At 36.2% G+C, this 27,250-nt stretch overlaps 1 protein-coding gene across 3 annotated transcripts in view; it reads left to right on the top strand.

The window, feature by feature from the left end:
- Positions 1 to 27,250, top strand: part of Il1rapl1 (interleukin 1 receptor accessory protein like 1) — a 1,266,931-nt gene that overhangs the window by 937,049 nt on the left and 302,632 nt on the right. For all 3 annotated transcript variants that reach the window (XM_040744190.1, XM_021232992.2, XM_040744191.1), the window contains one exon: positions 14,897 to 14,971. In XM_040744190.1, the coding sequence (XP_040600124.1) occupies positions 14,897 to 14,971 (75 nt within the window). The remainder of the gene's footprint in view (positions 1 to 14,896; positions 14,972 to 27,250) is intronic.

The following is a 27,250-nucleotide window of genomic DNA, read 5'->3' as shown; positions in this document are numbered from 1 at the left end:
TGTTTATTAACTAGAGTTTCTCAGGGCAAAACACAGCCATTGCTTTACACAGTAAGTGTTAACTCAGACTAGAACCACAGGCATAGTACCTAACTTTCCCTAAGGACACTCAATGCAATGTCTGTTCACCCAAGTTGGGCAACAAGGCAGACGTAAGTAAGATTACATTAAAATCCAATTTGGTGTGACCAATGAGTTTATTAAGCTCTTTTACAAAGCATGGATGAGGGGTTACTTACAGTAGAGTGGGTAATTCCAAAACAGCCTAGTCCCATCCCACTGCTAATGTCCTCATGGAAACTAAACCTTAAGCCCCACTTTCAAGCCACCTTTTCCTTTCATGTAATATAACATCCTAAAGGACTACTTGCAACTAAAGGAAGAAGTTATAGATATCTGGAATCCCAGATAAGGTTCTCATGAACCTGACTAGGGGCGTGCCAGTAACTACTATTACTATTTCTAGACATGGGTATCCATTTTTTCTGCTACAGTTGCCAGAACTACTAGAGGCAAATTCCAATATAACTGTCATGTAAGGAGTTGTAAATCTCTACTATAATACTATCTTTTAAAATTAATTTTATTTAAATTAAAAACAATCTTATTTTACCTACCAATTCCAGTTCACTCTCCTTCCCATCCTCCTATCCTCCCCACCATCCTCTCATCTCAACCCCCATCTACTATAATATTATCTTATGGTATATTTTTACACCAGTAGAAAACTACTCCTTTGTTGAGTATGTTAGAGAATATACAAAGTGGATGGGAAAAGCTACGTTTTATATGTCTCTAATTCATGAATTTTCTTATTATTGCCACATATCACCTGTAGTTTCTAATCTAGCACTTGGTATTTCTAGGTTGCATTAAACTGATACTTTAAACTAACCAGCACACCATGCACAACTTCTGTCTATCCAACCACTATTTCCCTTAACCACTACTTGCTTACTAAGAAATATATCATAAGAAAAAACTAAAGAAATGTTTCTTCTCATTATATCAAGTTGAAGAAACATGCTTAAATTTTAGTTGTTTATTACTTCACAAACAAACACATATAACTTCTTTGTATAGACCACTCTCAGATTACCATTTAATTCATTGCTATCATTTTCCTAATTATTACCATTTGAGAATATTTTAAAAAGAAGACTACTTAGGGGGCTAACAAGATAATTCAGAAAAAAATCACAGCCCAATGACCCAAGTTTGGGGCTCAGAATATATATAAAGTGCAGGAATTACCAAGGAAAAGAATCTTAATGTGAAAACATCTAGACCAAGTTGACCAGTAGGAATGCCTACAAGGGCATGTTTTGGTGGCTAACTGATGAATAACACCAAGCCAATTGAGGGAAGCACCATTCTCCAAGCATAGAGCTCCTGAATAGTACAAGAGAGAAGAGAGTTGACTGAGTTCAAGCACACAAACAAGGGTTTATGTGTTTATAATCTGTCTTTTCTTCACTGTGGATTTGAAGGTCTTAGCTCCTGCCTTGATTTCCCCACAATATTGGACTGTAACATATATTCATAAGCTAAGTAAGCCCTTTCTCCTCTAAGTCATTTTTTGTCATGGTGATTGTTGTAACAGTTGAGATGAAACTAGAACAAATGGGAGAAAGGAAAAAGTCTGATTAGTTGGAAATACATTTCTGACAGCAGTAATACAAAATATAATCACAATAAGCCTATAATTTAATGTACAATATTTACATTGTTACAATTTTTACAATCACTAAAATGCTCTGATTATTTGGCTAGTGTGATGGCTCATTGGTTAAGAACAGCGGCTGCTCTTGCAGAGGAGTTGAGTTCAATTCCCGGCATCCACAGAGTGGCTCACAGACATCTCTAACTCCTATTCCAGGGGATGTGATACCCCCTCTGACATCCACAGGGACCAGGCACACACATGGCAAACATGCATACACTAAGTAGAAATAAAAGTGTAATTTCTTTTAAATATTCTGACTTATTAGAACCAAAAGAGACATAATGTTGCACCTCAACATTTTCAAGAAAACAGGACCAAGTTTATTCAAACCCTACATATTTTTTTCAAAATTTGTCTAGTTCTAAAACATTCCATTAAAAAAACACTGAACTTTCCACCCCTGTTTCCAAACTTCAGGAAAATCTTTTATTATCAATATGGCTCATATCACCAGAGGTTCCAGGAAAAGCAGGAAAGTTAGCAGAAACCACATGGGACAACATAAATTCTGAAAAACTATATGTTTAAATGAAAAATGTGACTAGTAAAACCAGAAAATGTATGTTTCCATCTGACTTCTATCTTCACTGGCCATTTTTAAACATTCCTGGAAATATTTTTTAGTCTTTCTCTTCATAGACAACAAATGGTCCAATGAAATAAGGTAACTACATACCACAAAATACTGTGTGTTATTTTTATATGTATATGTATATTTCTAATATTATTCTTACATTTTAATGTCTTACAAGAATTAATTTTATGCTGAGAGGTCTAACCAAATACAAATGTACTTAATGTTTTGTCAACAAAATTAAGCAAAAGAGGACATATCCATATATGATGATACATTGAGGTGGCATATGGCTGACTTTGATTTAAACCCTGGCCAGATATTGTCAATCACTAAACAAATTAATTTAAGTGAAATACTTCCTATAAATATGTTTCTTGTTTGCATATAACTTCTCTAACTATTAAAATATAATATTAAGAATTTCTTTCTTTGAAATAATTTCATAGTATTTCGATAGTTAAAAGCTTAAAAATAATATAGTATTTATTTCTGTATTTAAAGACTTATTTGATGGCTTAATGAAGAACATCTTGAATTTAGTTTGGTTGTGTATGGGGAAGAGAGCTTGCCATGTTGTTCTTATGGGATTTCAAGAGAGGAGAGTAGATTACTCATTCTTTATTCAATTTACTAACTATTTCATCCTAATTTTGTTTTTCATATATCCCCTGCACACTTGTCATTCTTTACCTTTCTAAATGCTGAGCCTCTGCAGGGTTTCACAGATTACTCATGACTGTGGCCTACTGTGGTAGCCCAGGCTAAACCTTCTTCTGCCTTGTGTGTTAAGTGTCTAGGTTGTCGCAAGATTTCTGTTTACCAGATAAGTGTAATCTTTACATAATCCAGGCTTAAAATATAGGTAATGAAGTCACTTTTATTACATAGTTATCATACAATGTGATTTTTAATCTTAGGAATATTAAAAACTGTTAAGGAGCCAGATTATACCTGGAGGAGGAATCCCTAAGTGTTATAAAATATTTAGCACTAGCCTTTGTCAAAAAAAAAAAAACACTTCTTGCCAGTTGTCTCAATCCTACTAGAGAGCACAGGGCCATGCAAGTTAGTAGCAATGCAGATTTCATGTGATGATTAGAAAAACAAGAAATGTATCTTTTTGCAGAAATATAGCTATACATACATCAACTCAGTATAATCTAGAAGGCCACTAAATGGCACTATGTTACACTATGGAACTGTTAATGTCTTATCATGTTATCTCATGCCAAGCAAAGAATTTTAAATGCACTGATTCTTGTTGGTAGCATGATGCTATTCATCTTATCTACAATTGACTTTCAATGACATTTCAGAATATAAGTTTATACATTTTGTTACATGAAAGCCTTCTATATGATAATAGGAAGAAGAAAATGGTATATTGTAATAAGTTTGCATACTTCCTCATTGCTGCAGAAGATGCTTTCCTTTGGAGACATATAATTTCTTGGAATTAACTATTGTCCCGGGAAGCTAATTAGTAACCATTAGGGTTTTTTTTCTTCTCTGTTGACAGAAGTGAAAACAGTAATTGGCATGCTCACCTTCCTGATTATAGCTCTTATATCAATCAGCATCCCTTTCCTACAGTTCGTCAGAATTTCACTAGATAATTATGCATTGTTTCCTTTTTCTCAATGTTTTTAACTTTAGCTTTGAATACACACATCAATTTATTTTAAATGCTTAAAATCAGATACGCAATCAGTTAGAATTCATCCAAACTGCATTTATGCAAAATTTCCAGTGAGATTTTTAAGAGTTTTAAGAATGGAATTTAAAACATTAAAACTATTTATTTACTCTGCATCTACCCATGATATCTGCTATTTACCCTCCATGTTTTTTCTTTTGTTTATTATATTCATTTATTTATTTACTGCTCATTTTGCCAGAATTGGGGTTTAGTAGGTATTTGAATGAATTGTGGAATTTGCCATGGTCTGAATGAGTCAAACAGCGACATATACAATATAAGTTGGAGATTAAGATGGAAATACACATGAAAAATAGAGAACCAAAATGATAACATTAACTCCATTGCTGAATGTTTTTCCTTTATATTCTTGATATATTCTTCTTGGAAATCAATAAAAACAACACTTTTAATTTCTTACCTGGGTGCTTAATGGAATATTGTAAAGTGACTAATCATAACTTCCCCTGTGTACCTCGTAATAAATGCTTTTTTTCTATTATGTTTTGTTGCATTTATTTTTTCCTTTTTTTAATTTTATTTTCCAGTTTAAATTTAGATAAGAAACAAGGTTGCTTCACAAGTCAGTTCCAGGTCCCTCTCCCTTTCCCTCCCCTCCTCCCGTGCCCTCCCCCCAACCCCCCTGTTATTCCCTCATTCCCCCAAGGAGGGTGAGGCCCTCCATGGGGTGTCCATAGTCTGTCATTTCATATAGGGCAGGGCCTAGACCCTTCCCCAAGAGTTCAGGGTGAGAGTGCATCTCTCATTGTTGGATGGGAGTCCAAAGTCCATGTGTATACTCGGGATAAATACTGATCTACTGCCCAAGGCTCAATAGATTACCTAGGCCTCCACACTGACACCCCCATTCAGGGGTTCTTGATCAGTCCCTTGTTGGATTCCCAGGCATTAGCCTGGGATTCAAGAGTTAACCCTTGTCAGGTCAGCTGTTTCTGGGGATTAAACCAGCCCAGTCTTAATCCCTTTGATCATCAGTCCTCCCTCTCTGTTACTGGCTTTCTTGAGTTCAGCTCAGTACTTAACCGAGGGAGTCTGCCTCTTCTTCGATCAGCCACTAAATGAAGTTTCTGTTTCCCAGACTCTCTGGCCATAGGATTGTAGGCTGGCACTCCCCAGATCTATGTCTAAAATCCATATATGAGAGAGTACATGCCATGTTTCTCTTTTTGTGACTGGGTTACCTCACTCAGGATGGTTTCTTCTAGTGTCATCCATTTGCCTGCGAATCTCATGATTCCATTGTTTTTTTCTGCTGAATAGTACTCCATTGTGTAGATGTACCACATTTTCTCTATCCACTTTTCAGTTGAGGGACATCTAGGTTGCTTCCAAGTTCTGGCTATTACAAATAAAGCTGCTATGAACATAGTGGAACAGACATCTTTGTTGTATGAATGGGCATCTTTTGGATATATGCCTAAGAGTGGAGTTGCTGGGTCTTGTGGTAGGTTTATTCCCATTTTTCTGAGGAATCTCCATACTGATTTCCAAAGTGGCTGAACCAGTTGGCACTCCCACCAGCAATGGAGGAGTGTCCCCCTTTCACCACATCCTCCCCAGCATAAATTGTCATTGGTGTTTTTGATTTTAGCCATTCTGACAGGAGTGAGTTGTTTTGATTTGCATTTCCCGGATGGCTAAGGATGAAATGCTTTAAAGTAAGAAAAATATAAGCAATGATATTCCTTTGGATATGTCCTACATAACAAAGAACTAAGAGAATACTTAACAATTTTCACAATGACTCAGATTGTTTTGTTGAAAAATAAACTTGGGAGTCTACTTTATATTATTGTGAATGATAGTTGAATTAATGTAACCGCGTCTCATAATAAATTAATATGATATTAGTCTGAAGTAAGAAACTGAAAAGATTGCTTTTTCAGGTTTGGAACCAAATTATTTATCCATATGTGACTCAATTTTGTAAAATAGAAAATACTGATAATTAAATTGGTTTTCACAAATAAAGTACTGGATTCATTCATAAAAAAATATTTCTTCAGAACCGGAAATAGGGCTCGATGCTTAGAAGCACTTGCTGTGCAAGCATGAGGAATGGAGTTCAGAACTCAGCACCGACAGAATTGCTGGCTGTGGTCCCACCTACACCATACTCCATCACAGAGGGACAGAGAAAGAAAGAATTCTGAGGCTATCTGGCTGTTAGAATCACAGTAAAGCAAAACAAAACCCAGTACCTCCAGGTTCACGGAGAGACCCTGTCTCAAAAAAAATTAAGACCAAGAGTGACAGAAGAAGAAATCTGACACTCTTCTCTGGCCTCCATGTGGATAGGCATGTACACTATACAACATATTCACATATATCCCATAGAAATGAGTCATACACACAAAAGATCCCTTGATATCTATTTCTCATAAACACAAATTCATTATGCTGTCTTTTACTATCATTAGATGACATGGTAGTCACATATTTGCTCAGCCTCTTAACTGGAGAATCCTTTCAGTCTTGGATAATCATTTGGATTCCACATCTAATTCATCAGTAAATTGTTGAGATCTACCAAATAAGTACTTAAAGGGAAAAAATATTGCCTTTTCTGCCACCACAATTATGAGCTCTTTGTGAACTGTTTCAATATTGTTCTGCTTGCCTGCCAACTTGCCTTCCCACTTTTCTCTGATTTCCATTCACCTCAGTCCTGCTAGACTCAAACATCAAGATGTCTGAAAGCTTTGGTACTTAAATGCTAACATAGTCACTCACCTCCACATGTCCCCCTCAAAAGCATTCCTATAGTGCATAGAATAAAATCAATATCCTTTCTTCAAAAAAGTAAGCCCTATGTATACTGGTTCATGACTGTTTGTGAACCTCTTTTAAAACTGTTTATCTGCCCTCATAACTAGAACAGCTTTAAAAAAGAGGATATACTTAAGAAAGACTTACTGAATAAGTGAATCAATGGATGTGCTTGCTTTCATTGTAAGCAGAACGTATCAAACTGAGCATAATACTAAGTATCTAATCTAGTCAGATGGATTTTTTTCTTTTTCCTTAGCACATGTGTTTTGGTAAATACATTATTAGTTATGTCATTTGACATGACTCGTAAAACAATATTATTCTGTATGTGAAGTTGTTAGTGTACTTTGCCCTTCCTGGACTTTGATGCTCAATAGCTTTTCTTTTATTCTTTTTTTAATTAAAAATATTTTTCATTTTCATACCAACCCAAGTTTGCCCTCCCCCCTTTCTCCTAGTCCAACCTCCCCCTCTCCTCACCCCCTCATTCACTCCTCAGAGGGGGTAAGGACTTCCTTGGGGGATCAACAAAGTCTAGCACACCACTTTGAGACAGGACCAAGACCCTCCTCCTCCCTATATTAAGGCTAAGCAAGATATCCCACCATAGGGAATGGGCCCCAAATGGCTAGTTCATGTACCCAGGATAGGTCCTAGTCCTGCTACAAGGCTCCACTCACAAACAGATCAAGCTACATAACTGTCACCCACATTCAGAGGATCTACTTTGGTCCCATGCAAGTTCTCCTGCTGTCAGCCCATAGTCCGTGAGCTCCCATTAGCTCCCCTCAGCTGTCTCCTTCTGCTTCTATTGTGTGGAACAATTTGAAGAATATTGATATCAGCTCTTCTTTGAAATTCTGGTATAATTCTGCACTGAAATCATCTGGCCCTGGACTTTTTTTGGTTGGGAGTCTTTTGATGACTGTTTCTCTTTCCTTGAGGTTTATAGGCCTATTTAAATTGTTTATCTGGTCTGTATTTATTTTTTGTATGTGTTACCTATCCAGAAAACTGTTCATTTCTTTTAGATTTTCCAATTTTGTGGAGTACAGATTTTCAAAGTATGACAATGATTCTCTGGATTTCTTCAGTTTCTGTTATTATGTACCCTTTTCATTTCTGATTTTGTTAATTTGGATATTCTCTCTGCCTTTTGGTTAGTTTGGATAAGGGTTTCTGTAACTTGTTGATTTTCTCAAAGAACCAATTCTGTTTCATTGATTCTTGTATTGTTTTCTTTGTTTTTATTTTATTGATTTCAGTCCTCAATTTGATTATTTCTACTCCCCTTGGATGAGGTTGATTCTTTTTGTTCTAGAGCTTTCAGATGTGCTGTTAAATAACCAGTGTGAGATTTCTCCATGTTCTTTATGTAGGCACTTAGTGCTGTGAACATCCCTCTTTGCACTGCTTTTATCATGTCCTACAAGTGTGGATATATTTTGCATTCATTTTCATTGAATTCTAGGAAATATTTAATTTCTTTCTTTATTTCTTCCTTGACCCAGTGATAATTCAGTTGAGCATTGTTCAATTTCTATGAGTTTGTAAGCTTTCTACAATTAGTGTTGTTGTATAATTCTAAATTTAAGCCATGGTGATACAGGAGGTTATTCCATTTTTTGTATCTGTTGAGGTTTGCTTTGTTACAGAGTTTATGTGGTCAATTTTAGAGATGGTTCCATGAGGTGCTGAGAAGAAGGTATATTATTTTATGTTTTGGTAGAATGTTCTATAGATGTCTGTTAAGTCCATTTGTGTCATGACATCTGTTAGTTTCCTTATTTCTCTGTTAAGTTTCTGTCTGGCAGACCTGTCCAGTGGCAAGAGTGGGGAGTTGAAGTCTCCTACTATTACTGTGTAGGGTTTGATGTGCAATATAAGCTTTAGTAATGTTTCTTTTACAAATGTTGGTGCCCTTTTATTTGGGGCATAGATGTTTACAGTTGAGCCTGCATAGGGCCAAACTGCATGTGGGCAATAGTTGTGTAGCTTGATGTATTTGTGGGACCCCTGTTGTCCTAACAGTAAAAAATGACCTGTTTTTTCATTTTTCCCTCAATATATGTTTTTATTTAAATTATAAACATGTATGTTTCACATGTCAATGCCAGCTACCTCTCCCACCCCTCCTCCATTGTCCCTCCACCAGTCCTCCCAGACCCCCACCCCATCCCCACATCATTCCAAGGGAGGGTGAGGCCCTCCTTGGAGGGATCTCCAGAGTCTGTCATTTCATCCAGGGCAGGACGTAAGCCCTTCCCCATGTGTCCAGGCTGAGAGAGCATCCCTCCATGTGGAATGGGCACCCAAAGCTCATTCATACACCATGGTAAACACTGATCTACTACCCAAGGCCCCAGAGATTTCTGTGGCCTCCTTACTCATCTACTACCCAAGGCCCCAGTGATTTCTGTTTTTCCTCTTTAGTATTGCTTTCAGACGTAGAAGATCTGCTTCTGCCTTTGCAAACAGAGGAAACAAATGCTTGTCTAGAATCCATTTGCAATACCCATTAGAACTACTGCCTTTTCCCAGTTCTGTCATCTCTCAATTCAATTAAGTTAAACTAATATGTTATGCATAATAATATGCCTGAAAGGATAACTCTGTGAATGTTCTTCATTTGCAGAAATAAATTTTGTTAGACTCTGGAATACTGGGAAAGTGAGTTACATCCTAACCTTAGTGACCACCTCCTATTCACAGTTATTGTACTATGGTGTCGGGTCAGGAGCGTTTCATTCCTTCCGATTTATCAAATGAAGGTAAATTATAAGAGGAAAGTTTCAAACTGATATCCGTCATAACATAATACAACATAGCATAACATAACACCAAAATGTGACAATTTTAGATTATGACAGATTACACTGCAACAGCTCTCTGCTTGGTGTTGTGATAACTTAATTGGAAATTTTCATTGTTTAGCAGACTGTACACACCTTGAGGGAAAACTGCAGGACAGACTTTTCAAAGAGCTCATAACAAAATGTTAAGAAGAAAAGATCTACCGAAGACTCTAACTTCAAATTGCATTGTTATTGGCAAAGCATTTGATCTTTTTGCACCACAGATTCTTGGCCATCAGAACAAATGTGTTGAATTAATCCAAAATGTTTTATTATTAAATAACAAAGCATTGTGAGTTAGCGTGTATCCTCCAAAATTCCAAACAATCACAGTGTTTGGCAGATTATAATGTTATACATACAAATATATATATACATATATATATACATGTGTACACGCGTGTATATATAAATTGAATGTTGGAATGACATAATGGCTATTACTAAAAACAAGAATAACATATTTACCATAGTGTGGATAAGATAAACCTTTAAACTCTGGTGATAAGACTGTAAATTAGTAAGCCACTATAAAACATTTGGAGGCTACTCAAAGAACAGAAAAGACAACTGCCAGACAATCCAGCCATACAGGTGTTCCATATATTTTTATTGTGGTGCTATTATTTATAATACACAGGATATATAATCAGCCTTGGTGCTCATTAATATGAGAAATAGTTAGAGAGAATCTGATATAAGCACAATGGATGAAAATCATGAAATAATGTTAATTCCAAGAAAATTCATGGTCCTGGAAAATATAATAGTAGGTGAAATTAAGACAGATAAACAAAACTAGGTGTGGTGCTGACCACATGAAATTTCAATACAAAAAGGCCTGCTCTATATATACTATGTAAATCATTTGAGTTAGAAATGTGGCTTTAACATTAAAAATAAAGACTTAATGAGAAGAATTTTCTCTAATTCAAACACCTTATGATCCTATGACATAAGCTTGAAGAATTTATATGTTAACTTGGACTTTGCCACATTCCAAATTATGAAAAGTAAAATATGTAGCATTATGCAAAAGAGACAAATGGGCTAATGTAAAGAAACACCAAGTATTTTATAATTCTGAACACATATGCTACATAGAGATTTTAGTTTCTTTCTCTATACATTTCACTCTCTTATCACAGACTAGTGTGGGATGTGTTTGTACAAGGAACATTTTTCTCAGCTGATTCTAAGTAAACTGTCACATTATCTACTGCTAACTACAGCCATGAGATTTATTAACTGAGTACATTTACTAAACAAACTATTTTAGTATTTGTTCATAATGTACATTGTTTTGGTAAATCATCATGTGGTGTCCAAAATCATGTCTCTGAAAGCAGGGTTGCTTCTCCCTCACATCAAACCCAAACACGGTTGTCTCAGAATGTCCTTCGAGACCCCTTGTCTGGGTATAGGTTGTCTCCTCCCCCCAGCATAGTGACAGGGAGTGCAAAACAACCAACACATAAAATACTGTGTCTTTGAGAACAGCTAGAAGGTAAACAATTTTCAACGTATGTTACTGTCATATTCCATGATACAAAAGTACTTGTAATGGGAAAGAAAAGCTGGGAGTCCAGCCTTGGGTATTCTGCCATGGGGTACTCAGCCATGGAAAGCTCTCTTTGGAGCTTCCTCTTGCTGCAGCTTCCCAAGTTGGGTTCTGCTTGATGTTGTGAGTACCATATTAATGATACCATCTTTATCTGTGTTCTTTTACTCAGAATCCTCATATTAGGGAACATTTTGCTCTGCCCAGGATTCTAGTGGGAACTCCAGGTTAAAGGAGGCTTCTTTAGCTTTTTGATAGATATTTGTTTATTGTTTGATAATGTTACCTTTTATCTATTATTTATTCTTTTACTAGCAATCTTCACCTGAGAGGAATCTGCTTGGCCCAACTCCAGCAGACTATATTAAGGGGGAGTTCAGCATTTAGTTTCTACTAGATATTTTGATTACCTAAGTTAATGATGTTTTACTATCTTTCTAAGATTTGTTTTAACTAATTTTTAATTATGTGTGGGTTATACATATGAGTTCAATTGTCTAAGGAAGCTGCCGACCTCACATTCTTTGGAGATGGATTCACACACCATTGCGAGCTACATGAATATCAGATCCTCTGGAAGACAAGTAACCATCTTTCCGTCTTATCTGGATATCATTTATCTATCTCTACTAGTTTTTCTTTTACTTTGTCTTACTCTAGACTTAATAAGCTCACTTATTAAAACCAAAAGAAAGCTACCATAGTTCATTCTCTGGACCATATAGATCACAAAGTTGTTTTGGTGTTTGTATTGTTTAATCTCTTTTTTCAACATTTTTATTTATTTTACATACCAGTCACAATTTCCCATCCCTCTTCTCCACCTGCTCCCTTCCCCTACCTCCCGTTTACTTCCCATGCACTCCTCCTCTGTCTCCACTCAGATAGGGTAAGGCCTCCTATAGGAATCAACAAAAAAATGCCACATCAAGCTGAGGCAAAACCAAAGCTTCTCCCCTCTGCATCAAGGATAAACAAGGCATCCCACTATAAGGAATAGGTTCTACAGAGCCAGCTCATGCATCAGGATTAGGTCCTGGTCCCACTGCTTGGGACCCCACAAAAGACCAAGCTACACAACTGTCACAGGGCATAGGTCAGGCCCATGGTATTTCCCTAGCTGTCTGCCTAAAGTCCGTGAGCTACCACAAGCTCAGGTCAGCTATGTCTGTGGGTTTATGCATCACAATCTTGACCCTCTCTTGCTCATACAGTCCCTCCACCCTCTCTTCGACTGAACTCCCAGAGCTCGGGCCTAGTGCTTGGCTGTGGATCCCTGCATCTGTTTTCATCAGGTACTAGATGAAGGCTCTATGTTGACAACTAGGGCAGTCACCAATCTGATTACAGGGAACGCCAGTTCAGGCATCCTCTCCACTATTGCTAGGAGTCCTAGCTGGTGTCATCCTTGTGGGTTCCCAGGAGCCTCCCTGGCACCAAGTTTCTCCATGACCCCACATTGGCTCCCTCTATTAAGATATCTCCCCCATCATTCTCCCGCTGTATCCTACCCACAACTTGATCATCCTGATCTCTCATGTTCCCATTCCCCCATTCAATCCCCACTATTATCCCGTGACCCTAGTCTACCTAAGATATTCCATCTACTTCCTCTTCCGAGATAGATCCATACATCCCTCTTAGAGCCCTCCTTGTTATCTAGTTTCTCTGGGGTTTGGATTGTAGCCTGGTTATCCTTTGCTTTACATTCAATATCCACTTATGAGTGATTGCATACCATGTTTATTTTTCTGGGTTTGGGTTACCTCACTCATGATGGTTTCTTCTAGTACCATACACTTGCTTACAAATTTCATGATGTCATTTTTTCAGCTGAGTAATAGTCCATTGTATTGATATAACACATTTTATTTTATCATTCTTTGGTTGAGGGGCATCTAGGTTGTTGCCAGATTCTGGCTATTATAGGGCTGCTATGAACATAGTTGAACAAGTATCCTTGGGGTATGGTTAAGCATCCTTTGGGTATATGCCCAAGAGTGGTATCACCGGATCTTGAGGTAGATCAGTTTCCAGTTCTTTGAGAAACCATCATAATGTTTTCCAAAGCAGCTGTACAAGTTTGCACTCCAATCAACAATGGAGGATCATTCCCCTTACTCCACATCCTCTTTGACATAAGCCATTATTAGCATTTTGATCTTGGTCATTCTGACAGGTGTAAGATGGTATCTCAGAGTCATTTTGATTTGCACTTCTTTAAGTTTATCTCAGCCATTTGAGATTCTTCTGTTGAGAATTCTCTGTTTAAATCTGTACCCCATTTTTAATGGGATTATTTATTATTTTGATGTCTAGTTTCTTGAGTTCTTGATATATTTTGGATATAAGTCCTCTGTCAGATGTGGGGTTGGTGATGATCTTTTCCATTCCACACATTTGTTATTTAAGTTCACTATAAGCATTTGATAGAAGAGTCTAAGAAATATGACTTATTAGTTCAATAATTACATATTTTGAAAAACTCAGCAAATAAAAAGATTATTTAGGTGTCAAGATAATTTTCTTAAGATAACTTAGACATGAAATTTCATCTTTGAGACTTTTAAAGTGATATTTCACTCTATTATCCAAACTTTCTTTGCAACTCCATTTTCAGAACCTAAACAGTAATAAAGATGGATGAATACTTTCCTCAATTATTTAGGAATAGAAGTAATAAAAATCATGTATGAGGTTGGTTTCCTAAATAAAAAACTTTGAAAACATCTGTTTCTGTAACTTGGTGTGCATCATTCTTTTGCAGTAACTTTTTTGTTAAAGATGGTGGCGAGCTGCTAAAGCAGCCTGAATTCTTGAATCTTCTGCCGATAAGTACATGTAGCCAAGTCCTGGCTGTTCTACCTAAATCAGCCTTCCAATTATCAACCATGCTGGCATGTGTTCTTGGCAAACAAGAAAGAAGTCCTTGAAGCAAAAGCATTTAGTTCAGCAACCCATTAATCGACCATTTCTGTACTTGTTGCAGAGAGCAAGTTGCAGTGATGGTTCAAGGGACCTGGGCAACTCACTCAGACCTTGTGGGGAAAAGGCTTCATGAAGAACAGATTATTTGTTTATAGTTCGGAGAATATAGTTTAGCTAGAAATGAAGCATACAATGGGAAACATCTCTCCATAGAGAGCATCACAGCAAACTGTTTGATTTATTGACTGATAATTGAAATTGACAAGAGCACAGAAAGGAAATGTGTATAAGCTTAAATTCAAAGAGACTATGGCATGTAAATTAGCAACAAGTACCACAAAAATGCAACAGAAATAATAAAACATTCGGGTTAATATGGCTTAAATCTATTTACTTTGCATGAGAGTTCATTTTTATACTTACTCAAAACTAATGCCAGATTGCCTCCCCAATCAGATAATATACTTGTAGGAAATCATTACTAAATTGTGTATTTTGAAGCAAAGTGATTAACATGTGAAAAGTAATAATGGAATTAACAAGAATTAAATGATCCTATGCCAAAAATTTTAGTACATGTCACATATATTTCATATGCCTTTTATACGGTAAAAATCTAAAACACCTCTTCAAAATGATTTGCTTGAGATTACTACTTGATAGAGTACTTTGACACTATTTGAAAAGATGTTGGGAAAATTAAGTTTTCAGTTCACGCAGCATAACTCTTTGTATTGTTATTTCTGTTATTTTTCAGCTCCTCTGACTGATAAGCCACCCAAGCTTTTGTATCCTGTGGAAAGTAAACTAACAATACAGGAGACTCAACTAGGTGAGTAATTCTTCAATTCTATTTAATGTGCCTTTTCCTAATAGCTAAGTAAGTCTAAATCACAGGCAAGTTATACTCTAAACTGTAAAGGCCATTCCCTGCAATATATTTTTGGAATGAAACAATGCATATAATATTTAAATGGTTATTGGGAATGAGATAGATAAGATTAAGATTTAAAGATATTATCATAGCATATTTTAGCCTCAAGCACTAATGGTTGAATTGGTCTTAAAATATACCACATGGAACTGTTTGATGTCTAAAAATCATGAATACATTAAAACAAAATTTTTGAAATTGACAAAAAGGTGCAAGTTCATCAAAATTAATGTAAGTATTATAAGAAAAACATGTTAAAAATTTAATTCAAGTAAGAGATATGCTTTTGTGATAGGGTATTTGCTTAGCATTCCAAAGCCTGAGGTCTGACCCCTAGTATGAATATTGCTATTTTAGAAGTATTATGCTGAGTTCTTATGAGTGATCATATTTATATATACATTGCAATAAGTTCTGCAAACTTTTATTTGTAAGAAATTAGGTAAAATTTGAAACATCCTGGGTCAAGAACAAAGAAGTATATAATGGTAGTTAGATGTAATGGATATACCAAAATGAAAGTGATATTATGCTAAATTAGTTTTCCATAATATATTACTAAAATGTGTACACTTGTTATAAACAAGAAATTGTACATAAACTGGAATTGTAACATATTTATATTGGAAGAAAATATGAGATTTCTGCCTAATTTGGGTACATACAGTTATTTTTTTTAAATATTGTATTTATTATGTATACAATCTTCTATCTGCATGCCAGCAGAGGTCATCAAAGCTCGTTCAAGGTGGTTGTGAGCCACCATGTGGTTGCCGGGAATTGAACTCAGGACCTTGGGAAGAACAGTCAGTACTCTTAACCGCTCAGCCATCTCTCCAGCCCTGGGTACATACAGTTATATCAAATCTCCTCTTAATTAAAACATATAGCTGGGCGGTGGTGGCACACACCTTTAATCCCAGCACTTAGGAGGCAGAGGTAGGGGTATCTCTGTGAGTTAGAGGCCAGCCTGGTCTACACAGTGATTTCCAGGACAGCCAGGGCTGTTTCACAGAGAAACGCTGTCTCAAAACACCAAAATAAAATATATATAATATGCTATTTTCTTACATTTTTATTTTATGCCTAATGTTAAATGAAGAGAAATAGGTACATGACATACATAGAACAAAGTTCAGTAGAAAAATATTCACTTTTAGTGGTTAAGTTTAAAAAAATTTTCAAACATAGGATATAGAACAAGTTCTGTAGAAATATATACACTTTTAGTGATTAAGTTAAAAAATATTTTCCAACATATACTTCAGTTGTGTACTCATGCTATCAAGGAACATAAATTATTCAAGAATGAAAATGCACTTAATTTTTACAACCAGAAAGAGTCTTTTATTCCATGTATCTATTAATTATTAGCTGTGAATTTGGAAAAAATGTGTGTCAATTTTCTAAACAAAGATTAGAGATATGACAATCTTTTCTAATAACATAACCACATTATGCTACACAAAGATATAATGATGGTTTGGGAACTATTGAATTTCTAATGGTAGAAATGCTTATGCTTAGTAACTTATAGGCTACACATATGTAGTGTATATACAGTTAAGGAAGTCAATATGCTGCTTCGATAACTAATCTGAGCAATCTGGACTAATGTTATGTACATACAAGTAATACAATGGTATTCTGAGATGGGAGATTATAGGTAGTATTAAAACATTATCATAAATAAAGAAAACAAACTAAAATTGTATCTAACTCTTTGTTCAGGTTATTGTATATTTAGTTTATTATAATTTATTGCTACTTTAGAAATAAATCTTGAAATAGAATTCTCATGAGTGACCATGACATCTTATAATAACATCTAGAAATACATGTTTCTTGGAAGTTATAGGAAAATCTTGAAACAAGAAGGAGGGATTAGGATGCAGTTATTTGTACTAAATATAGCAAAATGAAATTTTAAATCTCTAATTGTATGCATTCTCTAGACAATAAAATTAAATGAATTTTATGATTGATGCTTGCCTGTTGGGTTTCTTTTCATTATCCATAATTTGGAATGAATCAAATTGGTCTTTACCTCTTACCTTTCATAAATGGAATAATCTGTAAAGTTGTTTTTAATATTAATTTTTCTTGAAATATATCAAAAGGCTAACCAACCACATCAAACTGAGCATTAAATCCCTTATTAACCCTGATGAAAAAAGGGAGATTTTTGTAGCCATCAATTAAATCAAAGACAACAATCTGGAATTTTTATAGCTTTATACAATATTTTTTTAGTATTTTCTGATTTCTACTATTCACTAAATGGAGAAATGTAGCCTAAATCCTTAGCACTTTGGGTAACAGTTTATTTGAAAGAACTATCCTACTAGCTCTGCTAATGGTTCAATAGTGGATCCAAAAGGGATATGGGTGATGCATGTCTGAAATTTTAGTACTACAGAGGCAGAAAGCAAATGGATTGTGTGTTTCAGGCATGTCTGGGCTACCTAGTACTGTCCACACAAATCTTTGACTACTTAGTAAATCTCTGCCTGAAAGAAAAAAATGAAAAGTGAAAAAGTATTAATAAAGGATCCCAGACATCTAAAAATACCAATTTTTAAATTTTTCTACTTTGATATATAATTTGTATAAAGATTTCAATTTTGTCATTTTTTGGTTAGGAAAAGCTATCAATTCGAGCAGTCTGAATATATTATATTCAAATCCTAAGAAAGGGGTCTCAGTAAAGAATCATTGAGTGGTATTAGCTGAGTCGCCTGCATCTTTCTCAAACTGTAAAATGAAAACTAGCCTATATATATATATATATATATATATATATATATTCTTGACTGTGTTATTAGAAACCACATCTGGAAGCATACAAAGCGGGGCTGCTACATGTCTGATCATCTAATTTTAGTGTTCTGGTTGAACCAAATATATATCCAATCAACTCTGGTAACTATAAGTATCTGGTTTATCTGGTTTTCCTCCACAAATATTAGTAAGCTTACTAGTAAGCATGAGCTGGAGAGGTAGCACAGTGCATAAGAGCCATTGCTGAGAATGCATGAAGATCTAAGTTGAAGTCTTTCACACCTACAGAAGCCAGGGGAATAGCATCAGTTCTGTTCATTGGATAGAGGATGGAGACTGGAGAGTCCTTGAGCCTTGCTGGAAGACAGCTTAGTGCCAGGTTCAGTGATAGGTCTTGGTGGAACAACATGAAGAATGATAAAGCAGGACACTCGATATGCTTTTGTGGCCTCTAAACAAGATCACATTTGGGCTATCAACTGTATATATTTGTGTGCATACATCATACACAAACTCTCCTCCCCCCACACACACGCAACACACAATAATAATAGGATAAAATACAGCTATTTGATTCATAGGTTTTCTTTTCATCTCTATATTCATTTGGCATAACAGTCTTTATTTTGTATGTCCTCTGTGTCCTGTTCTAATTCTTCATCTTCTCAAATAAGAAATGTCTGGCATTGATCATTTAAACTGTTTCACTGTAGAAAACAAAAGGCACTAAATCCCAAAGTACTTAGTAAAAAAGGTAATGTAATGTTAAGTAACTTCATATAAAATATTTAAAATGATAGGTTTGAATTGCAATCAATATGTGCTTGACAGCCTGGAATTTCCGCTTCAAGTGGCATCTGTGTGCTATTTCTAAATGCTTAAAAAATAGTTGTCTCTTAAATAACTCAGACATCAGCAAATATATGGAAGGAGTATTATTGGGCAAAAGGCCCAGAAGACACACTGTAAAACTCTGAAGGTCAATCCGGAAGTAAATCTAACTCAGATCCATCATACTGTTGCAATCCAAGCAATCAAAAGACAGGTACAACCCGGGCATTGGTGGCACACGCCTTTAATTCTAGCACTTGGGAGGCAGTCGCAGGCAGATCTCTGTGAGTTCGAGGCCAGCTAGGTCTACAGAGTGAGTGCTAGGATAGGCTCCAAAGCTACTCAGAGAAACCCTGTCCTGAAAAACAAAACAAAACAAAAAAAGACAGGTACAAAAGACTTGCTGAGTTTGAGTACTATCATTCAGAAATCTGTCCTTTTTGTATGTATGGCCAAGAACCAGTTCTTAGAAGTTCCCAGAGTAAAGTGTAGCATATTCTTTTGTTACCGTTGATTCGATGGGTAAAAATCCAACCTAACTTTGAAATAGTGTAACACATCTTATTACAATGCAGATCTGACAACTACAAAAGGCCTAAACCTACAGGATTCCTACAAGACAATGTGATGAGAAGCCTGAGCTAAAGATCCTCACCTCTGATTTATCTTTAATAAATTATTTTCATATGTTAAATTTGTTAAAAAACAAATATATTTGCTTTTGCATGTATAACTAGGTTTTTCAAGATGTTACGATATAAAGAAAAGCAATTGACATGAAAGCTCATTTTTGTACATAAATCTTCGTAAATGGACACATACACTATATATTTACATATCTATATTTTAATATGTTTATTCAATTGAACAATAGACTAAATTTTCAACATTGCACTAGAATTTGGCACTATTTGTATGATTTCAACGTATTAGAGAGCACAAATTTTAAATTTTAAGGAAATTCAAGGAAAGTAACCAAAACATATATAACATCTGTCAGTATTTTCATACGAAAAATTCCTTGTCATGGAAATTACATATCAATTATTAAAATATACTTTATTGCTATGATTTATATGGTCTAGAAACATTATTAAATATATAGTTATTAAATATGTAGTTATCAAAAATACATAGTTGAGTTTTAATTGCAAGAAAACACTTTTCTTGTTTGTTTATTTTGAGAGAGGATTTATCTGTGTAACAGTCCTGGCTGTCCTGGAACTCTCTTTGTAGACAAAGCTGGCCTTGAACTCACAGAGATCTGCCTACTTTTGCCTTCCAAGTGCTAGGATTAAATGTGTGTGCCACTATCGCAGGGATAAAAAATTAGTTTTTGGAATGAAAAACAGCTTGAAACATAGGTTTCTTTGACCTGTATGTATAACTGTTATTCTCTTGGAACAAAGCATCCATCTTTCCTATAGTTATTACTTTAATAAAATGAACATGGAAAATTTTTCTTTCCTTTTTATTGTTGGGAAATATTTAATATCAATATCTCAGAGAAAAAAGTAAATCAGGTATTGAATTGTGTGTCTATATCTGAAAATGGCTTAGGATACTATTTATTTTTTATTAAAAACAATCTTATTTTACATACCAATCCCAGTTTCCTCTCCCAATTATCCTCCCACTCACTCCACCAACCCCACATCCCACCCCCATCCACTCCTCAGGGAGAGTGAGGCCTCACATGGAGGATCATCAAAGTCTGTCACATCATTTGGGACAGGACATAGGACCTTGCCCGTGTATCTAAGCTGAGACATTATCCCTCCATTGGGATTGGGCTTACAAAGGCCATGAAATAGGGATAAATACTGGTTCCATTGCCAGATGCCCCATAGACTGTCCAGGTCACCCAACTGACACCCATGTTCAGGGGGCCTAGTTCAGTCTTATGCTGATTCCTCAGCTGTCAGACTGGAGTAAGTGAGCTCTCACTTGCTCAGGTCAGTTCTTTCTGTGGGTTTCCCCAGCATGGTCTTGACCCATTTGCTCGTAACTCTTCTCTCTCTCTGCAACTGGATTCCAGGAGTTTTGCTTAGTGTTTATCTGTGAATCTCTCCTTCTGCTTCCATCAGCTACAGGATAAAGGCTCTATGATGGCATTTAAGATAGTCATCAGTCTCATTATAAGGGAAGGGCATTCAAGGTAGCCTCTCCACTATTGCTTAGATTCTTAGTTGGAGTCATCATTGCGGATCCCTGAACATTTCCCTAGTGCCAGATTTCTCATTAAGCTCCCTCTTGTAAGGTATCTCTTTCCTTGCTCTCCTCTATTCTTCCCCTAACTCAGACTTTCTGATCCTTCATGCTCTCCTCCCCCCTCACCTTGCCCCCTCCACTTTCTCCTCCCTCCCTCCTACATGCTCCCAATTTACTCAGGAAATCTTGTCCCTTTCCCCTTCTTGGGGGTCCATGTATGTCTGTCCCTCTTAGGGTCCTCCTTGTTTGCTAGCTTCTCTGGGTTTGTAGATTGTAATCTGGTTATCCTTTGCTCTATGTCTAATATCCACTTATGAGTGAGTATATATCATGTTTTTCTTTCTATGTCTGGGTTACATCATTCAGGATGGTTTCTTCTAGCTCCATTCATTTGCCTGTGAATTTCAAGATGCCATTATTTCTTCTGTTGAGTAATACTCCATTGCGTAAATGTACCACATTTTCTTTATCCATTCTTCAGTTGAGGGGCATCTAGGTTGCTTCTAGGTTCTGGATATTATAAGTAATGCAGCTACAAACATAGTTACACAGATGTTCTTGTATGAATATACATCTTTTGGGTATATGCCCAAGAGTGGACTTGCTGGATCTCATGGTAGACTGATTCCCATTTTCTTGAGGAACCATCATACTGATTTCCAAAGTGGCTGTATGAGTTTGCACTCCCACCAGCAGTGGAAGAATGGTCCCCTTTCTCCAAATCCTCTCCAGCATAAACTGTCCTTGATGTTTCTGATCTTATCCATTCTGACAGGAGTAAGATGGTATCTCAGAGTTGTTTTGATTTGCATTTCCATGATGGCTAAGGATGTTGAGCACTTTCTTAAGTGCCTATGGGCCATTTGAGATTCCTCTATTGAGAATTCTCTATTTACATGTGCACCCCGCTTTTTAATTGGATTATTTGGTGTTTTGATGACTAGCCTTTTGAGTTCTTTGTATATTTTGGAGATCAGCCTTCTGTCAGATATTGGGTTGTTGAAGATCTTTTCCCATTCTGTAGGTTGCTGTTGTGTCTTCTTGACTGTGTCCTTTGCCTTACAGAAGCTTTTCAGATTCAGGACGTTACATTTATTCATTGTCGATCTCAGTAAATCAAGTATTGAATTGGGTGTCCATATCTGAAAGTGGCTGAGGATACTCTATATTTTTTTAAAAAAATATTGTATTGCTAGAATATAAAAGTGATGCCAGTGTGATCTTCCTTTCTGAAGGTAGGAACACTATTTGGCTTTTTGGCTTTTCTTTCTCTACAATATAAAAACAACATCCACATTCTCAGCTTTTATTTAAAAAATTGATGTTTTTTTGTACTTAACAAAGAAATGTACATTAGTGTAACTGTATTTTCTCAAATAAACTTTGTTAGGCATAAAAGCAAAGGCTTCACTTTAGCTGCAGCTGACCAGAACCACAGATTCTTAATTCAAAATGCCTAATATCCCCAGTAGTCTTCACTTCTATTTGCAACTTTACAATACAGGCTTTCATCATGTACATTGCCTCAATACTCTTATCTTCCAAGTTCCCACAGAATATCCTACTCTGCTCTGAGCACGCAATATCCTTTCTAGTTCAAAGTTCAAAGGCCACCACCGTCATCCCAAAATCACTTCGTCAGGTCTGTAACAGCAATCCCTAACAACCTAGTCCTTATTTTTGTCTTTGGGTGTCTCCTGCTGTGATAAAACACCATGACCAAAAGAAACTTTGGAAATAAAAGGGTAATTTCTTCTTATAAATCTCAGGTCACACTCCCTCACTGAGGGAAATTACAACAGGTATTCAGGGTAGGAACTTGGAGGCAGGAACTGAGCAAGGCCTATGGAGGAGTGATGCTTACTGGCTTATTTCTCATAGCTTTGTCCTCATGGCTTGCTCAAGCTCCTTACCTTATGGCACCCAGCATCATCATTTCAGGGGTGTCACTGATGCAGTCAGCTGGGGAGCATCCTGGAAGAATTTCTAGGGGTGAATGCGAGATGGATATGACCAAAATACACTGCATACATGTATGATATTTGCAAAGAAAAAAGAATATTTAAAATATAGCTAGTACCACTTTAGAATCATCGTGGGTACATATTCAGATAGCACAAGAAAGGATTCGTCCATCTCCTGGTATACATTAAGTCATTAATTTTGTTTAGTTTTGGGATTAGAAGTATTTTCATGAAAAATATAGAGTTCTGAAGTGCCATTTGAACACCGGTGTTTATTTGACCACGCTTATATTCTTCCTAGAATGCAATACTATGGTGACATATATAAGCATCTTTGTGGGGTGAATACTATTTTGGAAAATTAGGTTCTACCTCCATTTAAGAAGACACATGCATATTATTCTATATACTTAAATATGCCTTTTAGATTTATTATCAAATTCATATCTTTTAATAATGTTATCTCTCAAAATATATACTAACATATAGTTAGTACATTGTTATAAAAGAATAACAATGATAACAATCCCTATTCTTTTTTATTTTTAAATTTAAATTTAAAATAGAACAAGGTTGCTTCACAAGTCAGTTCCAGGTCCCTCTCCATTTCTCTCCCCTCCTCCCATGCCCTCTCACCAACCCCCCCAATATCCCCTCATTTCCCCAGGGAGGGTGAGGCACTAAATGGGGGTGTCCATAGTCTGTCATTTCATCCAGGGCAGGGTCTAGACCCTCCCCCAAGAGTTCAGGGTGAGAGTGTATCTCACATTGTTGGATGGGAGTCCAAAGTCCATTTGTATACCCGGGATAAATACTGCCCAAGGCTCAATAGATTACCTAGGCCTCCTCACTGACACCCACATTCAGGGGGTCTTGATCAGTCCCATGCTGGATTCCCAGGCATCAGTCTGGGATTCAAGAGCTAACCCTTGTCAGGTCAGCTGTTTCTGGGGGTTAAACCAGGCCAGTCTTAATCCCTTTGGTCATCAGTCCTCCCTCTCTGTTACTGGCTTTCTTGAGTTCAGCTCAGTGCTTAGCCGTGGTAGTCTGCCTTGTCTTCCATCAGCCACTGAATGTTCTGTTTTCCAGACTATCTGGCCATGGGATTGTAGGCCTGCACTCCCCAGATCTATGTCTAAAATCCATATATAAGAGAGTACATGCCATGTTTCTCTTTTTGTGACTGGGTTACCTCACTCAGGATGGTTTCTTCTAGTGTCATCCATTTGCCTGCAAATCTTAGGATTCCATTGTTTTTTCTGCTGAATAGTACTCCATTGTGTAAATGTACCACATTTTCTCTATCCACTCTTCGGTTGAGGGCCATCTAGGTTGCTTCCAAGTTCTGGCTATTACAAATAATGCTGCTATGAACATAGTGGAACAGACATCCTTGTTGAATGAATGGACATCATTTGGATATATGCCTAAGAGTGGAGTTGCTGGGTCTTGTGGTAGGTTTCTTCCCATTTTTCTTAGGAATCTCCATACTGATTTCCAAAGTGGCAGAATCAGTTGGCACTCCCACCAGCAATGGAGGAGTGTCCCCCTTTCACCACATCCTCTCCAGAATAAATTTCTTTTGGTGTTTTTGATTTTAGCCATTCTGACAGGAGTGAGATGGTATCTCAGAGTTGTTTTGATTTGCATTTCCCAGATGGCTAAGGATGTTGAGCACTTTCTCAAGTGCCTCTCAGCCATTTTAGACTCCTCTCTTGAAAATTCTCTATTTAATTCTGCAGCCCACTTTGGTGTTTTGGACACTTTCTTCTTGAGTTCTTTGTAAATTTGGAGATCAACCCTGTGTCGATGTGGGGTTAGTGAATATTTTTCGCATTCTGTGGGCTGCCTTTTTGTCTTGCTGACTGTGTCCCTTGCGTTACAGAAGCTTCTCAGTTTCAGGAGGTCCCATTTATTAATTGTTGATGTCACTGTCTATGCTACTGGTGTTCTGTTCAGGAAGCTGTCTCCTGTACCAATTCGTTCAAGGGTACGGCCCACTTTCTCTTGTAAGAGGTTCAGTGTGGCTGGATTTATGTTGATGTCTTTGATCCATTTGGACTTAAGTTTTGTGCATGTCGATAGACATGGATCGATCCATATTCTTCTACATGCCAGCCTCCAGTTATGCCAGCACCATTTGTTGAAGATGCTTTCTTTTTTCCATTGTATATTGTTAGCTTCTTTGTCAAAGATCAGATGTTCATACATGTGTGGGTTAATATCAGGATTTTCAATTTGATTCCATTGGTCTACCTGTCTATTTTTGTGCCAATACCAAGCTGTTTTCAGGACTATAGCTCTGTAATAGAGCTTGAAGTCAGGGATGGTGATGCCTCCAGATGTTGCCTTGTTGAACAGGATTGTTTTGGCTATCCTGGGTCTTTTGTTTTTCCATACAAAAATTGATTATTGTTCTTTCAAGGTCTGTGAAGAATTGTGCTGGGATTTTAATTGAACAATCCCTATTCTTAACTTAAAAGAGGGACTTTCATGAACTCTGTGCCATGAAAATTTGTAAATGACCAACAAGATGATAGAAGTATTTTTGAAATTATGATTCTAACAGAATGCAATTCTGGTGTATTTCTTAAGACCAGAAACACAAGACTAATTTTACAAAGCAAAACATCAATCCATTCTTCATGTCAAGCTCCTCGTGAAGGGTTCTGTGCTAACATGTCCATTTTAGTGAAACGATGCTGTTTTCCTGGAAAATCACCACTGTGAGGAATATTCTACATCACTCCTAACAATTGAAGTTTATTGTCACCGAAAAATATAGCAAGTGGCCTATGCTAACAAGAACTGTGCCTGAATCTACAAAGTAAATGCCAAGTTATTAGAAATAAACCCATCAAAGGACATTCTGGTGTAGAATATTGCAAGAGGTTTCAGAATAAAAGCATGCCTCATGTGACTGATGTCCATTAAAAGGGAGACTATAAAAAGACTCACATTATTTAGAGTTTGGATGTGGAGAAAGATGTTCATCCATAAATTTCCTCTTGAATTTTGGCTACATAAATGAGAACTCCTAAATTATATGCAGATTCTCCATGAAAAATAAATTGTGCTGGAATGTGATTATGAAAAGGGAATACCAGTATTTTATAGTAAAATGTTAAAACATTTAGCATTCCAGTCAAGGTTCATTCTACCAACTAAGTATGTTCCTGCTGACCTGTGGGTAAATTGAATCATCATACTTTCAAAGAAATGCTGCCTTCATTTTTGATTGATTTCTAATTACTAGTGGCTTAACATGTCAATTTTAAGTGTCTCTGTCCCCTGATCTCTTTTAAGCAGCTAATGATCACTGAAAGATTTATATTCACAAGGGAAATATGCTATTTAAAGATACTCTGTGGTGAATGATTTTATACTAGAACCCTTTTGTAATTGAATAATCATGCTCATTACTTCTCTCTGTGGTAATGCAGATTTTTACACTATCATAAGATGAGGTTCATTGATTTGAAACTGCAAGTGCCATTGTCCCGTACAAAGGACCAGTTCACCTATCATTGCCAATGATTCCCATTAGTTTGTCAGTGGAAAAAGAAGGCGACTTTCTACCTCTTTATAGAGAATATTAAAATCATTCATTAGCTTAATAATAAATGGCATTTCATTTTAAAAATATTGAAAATGGTACTTTAGAGTATAATATCTAAACAATGATAACATCTCATGTTTATTCAGGACAAAATACACTGTTTTCATAAGCGATATATTTTGCAGGAACCCTGCTCTCTTACTTACCTCCAACAGAATGACTACTCATGATGCAGTTTAATATCCACAGTCACAACTATGACGAAAGTTCTGTTTCCTTTTCATTAGCACATATTGTTATTAGTTGTATAAAGTTAGGGGATTCATTAGATTTCAGTATATTCATATAATATATTGGGATTTTTGTCCCAATATATTACTCTTTCTTAGCAAGAAATTTTTTCCCAAATTTATATATCTCATTTCATTATAATATTGTGGCAACCACCTCATTTTAACTTTATTTTCCTTTTGAAGATAAATGATACATTGTGACTTAACTTCCAGCTTTAGGAACAAAGCTATCACAAATATTTTCCTAAACATATGCTCCTAAACATGCCATATGCTTCCATATGTAGAGTAACCATAAGGTTTTAAAATGAAACCCCACAGCAAAATCTTTCAAAGAGGCATCTTTCCAATTCGCTGTCTATAAAACTAAGGGTGCTTTCTCAGAAAACCTAGAGATTTTCAAAATAAGTTATTAAAAATATATAATCAGTTTATAAAGTATAGTAAAAAATCAATAACAAAAAGAAAATTAAAAGCCTAGTAGAGTTGTTGTTTTTCAAATTCCAGCTGTTTTGAAATAAATCAAAAGGTAACTCCA

This window comes from Mesocricetus auratus, unplaced genomic scaffold (assembly GCF_017639785.1).
Source record: "Mesocricetus auratus isolate SY011 unplaced genomic scaffold, BCM_Maur_2.0 Super-Scaffold_100003, whole genome shotgun sequence".
NCBI classification, from domain to species: domain Eukaryota; kingdom Metazoa; phylum Chordata; class Mammalia; order Rodentia; family Cricetidae; genus Mesocricetus; species Mesocricetus auratus.
The sequence above is the reverse complement of the archived record's forward strand: the minus strand, read 5'-3'. Positions and strand labels throughout refer to the sequence as shown.